This window comes from Physcomitrium patens, chromosome 2, assembly GCF_059467195.1.
Source record: "Physcomitrium patens ecotype Gransden chromosome 2, ASM5946719v1, whole genome shotgun sequence".
Taxonomy (NCBI): Eukaryota; Viridiplantae; Streptophyta; class Bryopsida; order Funariales; family Funariaceae; genus Physcomitrium; species Physcomitrium patens.
In genome coordinates, this window is record NC_143411.1 from 13,782,972 (window position 1) to 13,790,675 (window position 7,704).

The window sequence follows — 7,704 nt, forward strand, 5'->3', positions numbered from 1 at the left end:
TTAAGGTTTCAAATAGTTATAATAATTTATTAAAATTTATTCGAGATATTCTTGAGATTTTTTAAGATTTAGGATTTTATTAGGATTTGGTCTAGAATTAAGGTTTAGAATTTACTTAAAATTTTAATAGGATTTTTTTAGGATTTGAATAAGATTTGTTTATGATTTGATAAGATTTGATTAGTATTTTTTTTAGTATTTGATTAGCATTTGTTTAGAATTTGATAGGATTTTATTAGAATTTAGGATTTCATTGGAATTTGATCAAAGATTAGTATTTAGAATTTATTTAGGATTTAATTAGGATTTATTTAGAATTTGATTAGGATTTCTCTAAGATTTAATTAATATTTGTTTAAGATTTGATTATGATTTTTTAAATATTTGATTATGATTTGTTTAAGATTTAAGATTTTATTAAAATTTGGTTGGAATTGATTTAAGGTTTCATTGAGATATGTTCAAGATTATATTAAGATTTGATTAGAATTCAATTAATATTTCTAATTTTGATAGTTCTTTATAATTTTTTATTATAAATATTTTATTAATATTAATTTGAAATTTCTTTAAATTTATTTTATAAGTTCTTGAGACTTCTTTTGGATTTAATTAAAAATTGATTAGCATTGTTGTAATTTAATTAAAGTTTTTTTTAGGATTCTATTAGAGTTGTTAGGATCATCTTGTTATAAGTTTCATTTTTTCTTCCACAGCCAAGTGTCCAATACATTCTCTAGCAAACTTCATGTAATATGATACTCCAATCCATATACACCAGATCTAGTATACAATTCAAATATCACATACAATAGAGTACCTACAATAATATCATATCCAGTGCCTAATACTATTGTACTAATACTGCAATAATTTGATAATACAACCTAGCTAGTTCTAGCGCCTAGCATAGTAGTGCCTAAAATCCAGCGGCAAAAACAATCCAAAAATTAGATTTTTTTTTTTTTTTCTTTTTTTTTTTTTGTTAATCTACTATATTCTAACTTGCTATATCAAAAATTAAATAAAGGAGAGATTCTTATCAAGTGAAAGAATAGAAATCTACACCAAACTGAGTCAAGCTATCTATCATTCCACAAAGGGTGAATTTAAGAGTATAAGTATAAAGATAAAAAAAAAAACCTTAAAGCCTTACTAAATGGTTAAATCACTATAGTGAAGAAAGCTCTTACAACAAGTTCTCTCACTCCTAAAATCACTCACAAAACTTGACTTGACAAGAATGTCAAGTCAAAAGATTTTTCTTCACTTAAATGTTCAAACCTTAGTTGATATGAACAAAATCAATTAACAAAAAATACTTTCAATGGATGAAAAACCACTAATCAAACTAAAGCACATACATTCAATGGAATTTGGCACCCAATACTATATCATGTGACACATTGCATGTGCTCCTAGCTTCCTTCAAGACACTCATGAATAAACCCTCACAACATGGTCCAAAAGAGTCCTTCAAATCCATATCATTCAACTTTTTTTCTTTTTCTTTTTAAAAAAAATAAATAAAACTTTAAGGTAAAGTCAATGTACCTCAAATTCATTGCATGGGGATTGAGCTACACGTTACACACTCTACTTGAAAAAGCATTCTTTAGGTGGACTCACTCACAGCCTACGAAAACCACAACCCGGATAGATGGATGTGCACATCCTCCATACAAACGGATGGAGTTCCGTCGTGCGAGCGCGACGGATGAGAAATATATATATATATATATCATCCATGTGACGATTAGCTCGGCGGTTGCAGGTTGCAGCACCGGACGATGTCGCCGTCGCGGTTGTGGATGGGAATGGGCGACGAGAAACGAATCCCAGTTGGGATCGGAAGGATCCGTGAACGAACGAGAGGACAGAAGGACGAAGACAAACGAGAACAAAAGGACGGAGACGAACGAAGACAGGCGGACTCACTGACGGACGGAAGTACGAACGAACGGACGTATGGACGGAAGCGATGCGGTGGGGGGGGGGAGCCGCGGAGTTGAAGGTGGGGGTGGGGGAGTGAGTGTCAGAGAGCGAAAGAGATTTTGTCGTCAGCGGTGATGCGGTCGTGCTTCTGATTGTTTTTTTGTTTTTTGTGTATTTTTTTCCTCTCCTTCCATGTCGAATCTCACCGCAGTCATCGTCGTGAGTGAACCTCAGGGTCGGCCGCTGTTGCGTACTCCCAGCATCCTCTACAGTAGCAGTAGCAGCCTGCAGCAGGTGAATTTCTCTGGTTTTGTGCTGCGCAGGATTTCTCTGTTGCTTTGAGTGCAAATTTCTCCCCAACTTCGTGTGGTTTGTCGCCGTTCCGCATTGCTTCCAACGGATTTTGTAGTGTTGGGGTCTTCTGGGTCGATTGCTGCGAGGTCTTGTGGTGGTGGTGGTTTTCTTTTGATTTCGGAATTGTGCTTTATCTTGGCGTGTGTGTGGTCCGCTGTCTTTGTGATTGGCTCCGGGTTTTGGGTAAAACTAGAGCAGAGAGCTGGTGCTACTTGCCGGAATAGGCATGTTGAGTCACACGCCATTTCGCATATTTCCTGTGCACACTCTTTGGGTCTGGATCATTCTGCTACCGTCAAGCTTACAGAGCGAGTTATTTTGGTCGTGAGGGAGGGGTTTAGGGTGGATGCGGATTTTCAGCTTGCGAGTGCTATTTCCCATCGACGTGCTGTAGTGGGCTCGGCGAGGCCCAGCCTGAATGGGTGTTCACTTTGTATATTAACTGGGCTGTCGGTTTGAGGTGCGAATTTGGAGTAGGAATTGCTTTGAACGCATTCATGCACTTCGACATGTCGCTAGAAAACGGTCCTCAAAAAGTCTTCTGGGTCTTCTCTCCTTCTCTCCTACAAAATACTTTATTGCCGAAGAAGCATGAATGCCGACTTTTTTGTGTGACCTTAAATCAGCTCGAATGCGGGGGTGATTGCCGAGATTGTATTTCTGAAGAGATGCCGGTATTGAATAATTCATAAACATTGTTTATTGTTTTTCTAATTACGTTTTAGTATAATATTATATTTATAGCATCCAGGTAGTCGTGTCGCCGTCTTTAGCTGACAGCGCCGCTTGGAAACACGTGTGAATGCTCTTCATATACGTGGTAGAAGGTGTTTTCTAGAATCTGGGGCGATGCTCACGTTTCGATTTTCGATCATGCAGTAGGTCTACCACGTGCATGTTTGTCTAACTGTTCAGCATAATCGCCTCTCTTATCGTAAGCCTGTCACGATACTGTTTCGGCTGAGTCTACATCATTCGAGTCCTAAGTTGGGATGGTTTGTAGGTCTTGTTGGAGCACAGGAATGGCCCATATGTATTTGAAACTCGTTTTCCCGTATTGGTCCTCGCTGCTGTGTCTCTTATATCTTTGTCCTCCCCCGACATTGCGGAACCGCAGTAATTGACCACGTGTGGCTGTCTCGATCTTGTAGGTCTCTTCGTAATTCACAAATGGTACTGGCCTTGTCAGAAGGTTATGCGAGAGAAGAAATGCATATGTAGTTTGAGGTCTATATATTGCTTCCAATAGAGGGTGAAGCACTCGGTACCTGAAAATTCAGCAAGTATGATGCCAGGTTCTCCCCTTGTTCGGAGGCGGAGCAACACAGGAGGGAATACCCCTACTCGGTTGGGCAGGGGAACATGGAGTCTTGCAGGTGGTTTTATCTTAACCTAATGGCCATCTCGTTCAATCTCTATAGCTGCAACAGTTTCTGATTAATGCTCTTTATACTTTCTTTTCTAGTTCCGGAGATGGCCTGTATGTGATCACGGAAGGTGTCCTCTGTAGTTGTTTGCACGGTTTCGCTTGTATTTCTGGGGAGCGTTCATATCTTATGTATATTTTTAAAGACAATGCTTTGTTGACAAATATATATATATATATATATATATATATATATATATATATATATATATATACCGCAATTCACACTTTATCATATCTGGAAGTTATTGGGACGTAGATTGGAAGCTTGGTTATGTGCTGCGAGATTGGTATCGTCATCAAGATGACGGATGTATGTAATGCAAGCGGCAGTTTAGGCATTTTAATTTTTAATTTTAATTTTTTGGTGGAGAATTTGTGTGTGTTTGTTGACTTACGGGTATCTTGCGCTCTTCCGATCGGTAGGGATGGTTCATGGAGTCTCACGGCCACGCTCGCAGTTAGTGATCAAGGTCCTCCTTGCAGCGACATTAACTGCGCTTTGCATGTTCATCCTTCGTCAGTACGATTCTGCTGGAACTATTGATAAGGTATGATCTTCTGTTGTTCTAGCCTCGTTTTGAATTTAACCTTCAACCTTCTCACATGCACTACGGCGTGAGGACAAATCAAGGTTGTTAGAAGACCATCTACTTTCATAGCGCCTTTCGGCTGGATGAGCCTTTACAATAGGGTAGATGAATTTTGGTTGTGTCTATATGTGCATGATGCTTGTGCTCACTTTTGCTAAGATTATTTAATGGATTGTGCCTGCAGTTCTCGGTCAAAGATGATGTGACCCACGTGTTAGTGACTGGCGGTGCAGGCTACATTGGCTCCCATGCCACTTTAAGATTACTCAAAGATGGCTATCGAGTCACTATAGTGGTTGCTACTCACCTCCCTATGTAGCTATGAAAGCAAGCAAATTGTCATGTGTGCTTCTGGTATTTCATCTCTAGCACAACCTGCTCTCCTGCCTGTATACTGACAATTTGAGTTTACTTTTGGAATTTTCAGGACAATCTATCAAGAGGAAATATGGGAGCCGTTCAAGTTCTGCAAGGGCTGTTTCCAGAACCCGGGCGATTACAATTCTTGTACGTAGACCTTGGTGACAGTAAAGCTGTATCCTCACGATGCTAATTACATGGGCGAAAAAATGCTCTTTGTTGCATTCCAATGCTTTTTTCGAGGATAGTTTAATGATGAATTGTTTCAAACAATTATGTTTTTGGCATGATTTCCAGACCTGCTTGTTCTTCGTAATCCAGTCTCGAGTGTTTTTCCTTAATTAGCAATTGCAGATAAATGAGGTTTTCAGCAAAAATGCAATAGATGTGGTCATGCATTTTGCAGCTGTGGCTTATGTTGGAGAAAGTACGGCAGAACCGCTTAGGTGAAATTCACTCTTCTTACATAGCCTTCGTTTGGTATTGATTGATCTCCTTTACAAATTACCTTGGAAGTGTATACAGGTGATTTGTAAGTTGTAATAGCTCTGAGCCTCAAAACTACCTGTGACGAGCATGATGGTGAATTGCAAAGTAGAGTTATGTCCAGAGAGTAACTGACGTATAGATCGTTTCATTTGTTGCAGGTATTACCATAATATTACTTCAAATACTCTAGGGTTGGTAGAGGCCATGGTGAGGCATCGTGTTCACAAACTCATTTACTCAAGCACCTGTGCAACTTATGGAGAACCGGATGTTATGCCCATAAAGGAAAGCACACCACAGGTAAAAATTGTTTTACACTTAGCTCTGTTTTGCTGATGTGTAGTTCTCGGAAACAATTCTAATCTCGTGCACTTCTTTACAGGTTCCAATAAATCCATATGGGAAAGCAAAGAAGATGGCAGAGGACATAATTTTGGACTATGTTAAGAGCAACGACCAGTTAGCGGTGATGATATTGAGGTTTGTCCTTGTTTATATGTCCCAAGAATTCGTTGCTCGACTTTCAGGTTTCTTTGTACTTGTGAGCTGTAAAGCTTCTCAGGATTGTGTATTTCAATTAAGGCTAAGATCAATGGACGATCGATGGACTTCGTTGCTTTTACGTACATGAAGTTCTGGCTTTTTGTTACATCAACCACGTTTGGGTGAGCCAGGTACTTTAATGTTATTGGGTCTGATTCCAAAGGACGTCTAGGAGAGGCTCCGCGACCGGAACTTCGAGCACATGGACGAATTTCAGGGGCTTGCTTTGATGCAGCAATGGGTGTCATTCCAGAATTGAAGGTTTAAGCTGTTCTTACTCTCATGATTTAACTCTTCAGCTCCCAGGGTTCCGTTAGTTCACTCATGTCTGAGTTCCTGCTTGGGTGCGACAATATTTCAGTATGGTCTGTTGCGTTTACACTGACCATTGTGACATGCTGTTTTCAGGTCCAAGGGACGGATTACAATACCGAGGATGGAACATGCGTACGAGATTATATTCATGTGACAGATCTCGTAGATGCTCACGTGAAGGCCCTGAACGCTGCGAAGCCTGGCAAACCGGGTATCTACAATGTAGCTACTGGTAAAGGTGAGCTCTTTGCTCCTAATTAAAGGGTGGGTTTGTTTCTCATAATTGTTCATTAGATCAATAAAACCGACGCTACCGGTTGCGTTTTTATTTCACAGGTGTTAGTGTCAAGCAGTTCGTTGAAGCATGTAAAGCAGCAACGGGTGTGAATGTAACTGTTAAATACATGGATCGACGACCGGGTGATTATGCCGAGGTTTACAGTGACCCAACTAAAATCAAGAATGAGCTCAATTGGACTGCCCGTCATACGGACTTGACAAAGACGCTAAGAGTGGCTTGGAAGTGGCGGAAAGCGCATCCGAAGGGCTATACGGCTGTGAACTATTTGAATAGCTGAGCTTTGGGGAGTCGGTGACTTGACTGCTTGCTCTGTTAACGCACCCTTGCTGCAGAAAATGCTCTCTTCTGCAGAAATCGATGAAGTCAACACATGCTGCAGGCTGCATAAGGACAAACATTTACGTATGCACTTATGTTGTGCATCGAATTGTCTTGATGTGTATGGACTCAGTTGATTCACCAACTTCTCAGTGCGAGGGTTGATTTGGATTTCCACTTCAAAATGGTGGAGAGATGGTTACGTTCGGGGGGAAATCGGTACCGATAACTCGCAGGATGTGTAGATGTAAGCTTCACATTGAGGCTTCACCAAACCCAAGTAGCACACGGCTTATAGACAGGTCTTGTTCTGCAGCAGCGACCAGGGCTGTTGACGTTGAATCCAAGCGGATGAACATGACATTCTCAAGTGCAGGGTCTTGTACAGGTTGTGCACAGGAGCTCTAAGCCTTACATGCAATCTCTTCATTTCATGACTACGAAAGGTCTGGTAGTGATCAAATCATGCTCTTCCTGCTTTTCTTCAAATATTTTCACAAACGTGAGAAGTTGTATATATCTATACAACGTTGTCTGTTATGCAATGTTAAGTGTTCGGATATGGTTAGCAGAAAATAGAGCAGGGAAAGAATCGAGTTTGGTTCAAGGAATCCTCTGAGTTTTATTTATTCATTTTATTGGAATATAAAAGCTATGAAAAATACAACACAGAGTGAATGTTAACAGTTTATCAGCAAGTCTTGGATTAAGACTTGATGAGAAAAAAGACCAAGAAATGATGTATACTATTGTCACCTTCTTTTTGAAGTAGCTACTTCAAAGACCAAGTAATGATGTATACTATTTAAAAAAATCATGAAACTAATTCAAATGACACAAAAACGAGAGGAAGAAAAACTTGGATCTCAAACATCAGATTCAAATTAATTATGGTACATAGCTTTGTACAAAATAAGTACAATCAAGGCTATAGTTTCCAAGAATCATAAGTCTGACAAAGAGAAAAATAAAAAGTGATCATAAACACAAAATCGTTGCTCCTCTTTTCAGTCACTTGGAGCCGAAAGTTTCAATGTCGTTTTTGTTAGCAAAATTCAGTTGCATGTCCT

The 7,704-nt window shown here is 39.6% G+C and overlaps 1 protein-coding gene across 4 annotated transcripts; it reads left to right on the forward strand.

The window, feature by feature from the left end:
• The first annotated feature begins 2,047 nt into the window (after positions 1–2,047).
• Positions 2,048–7,301, forward strand: LOC112279036 (putative UDP-arabinose 4-epimerase 2). Of its 4 annotated transcripts, none has more exons than XM_024513083.3 (11): positions 2,048–2,229; positions 3,441–3,665; positions 4,142–4,266; positions 4,493–4,603; positions 4,736–4,843; positions 5,023–5,114; positions 5,316–5,457; positions 5,540–5,637; positions 5,832–5,961; positions 6,109–6,253; positions 6,352–7,301. In XM_024513083.3, the coding sequence occupies exons 2-11, from the start codon at positions 3,575–3,577 to the stop codon at positions 6,591–6,593; spliced, it is 1,284 nt and encodes a 427-aa protein (XP_024368851.1). In that variant the 5' UTR covers positions 2,048–2,229; positions 3,441–3,574; the 3' UTR covers positions 6,594–7,301. The 4 variants fall into 4 exon arrangements, with proteins under 4 accessions (XP_024368851.1, XP_090103367.1, XP_090103370.1 ...); XM_090247241.1 differs by having other exon boundaries at positions 2,220–2,304; XM_090247244.1 differs by lacking the exon at positions 2,048–2,229 and adding an exon at positions 2,230–2,749.
• Positions 7,302–7,704: the final 403 nt, after the last annotated feature.

What these genes read in the sequence shown, in the direction of transcription:
- LOC112279036 (XM_024513083.3), top strand. Translation starts at nt 3,575, where the DNA reads ATGATGCCAGGTTCTCCCCTTGTTCGGAGGCGGAGCAACACAGGAGGG. An exon ending in AGTACGGCAGAACCGCTTAG is followed by an intron (nt 5,115 to 5,315) that starts GTGAAATTCACT and finishes CATTTGTTGCAG; the next exon opens with GTATTACCATAATATTACTT. An exon ending in CAATGTAGCTACTGGTAAAG is followed by an intron (nt 6,254 to 6,351) that starts GTGAGCTCTTTG and finishes TTTATTTCACAG; the next exon opens with GTGTTAGTGTCAAGCAGTTC.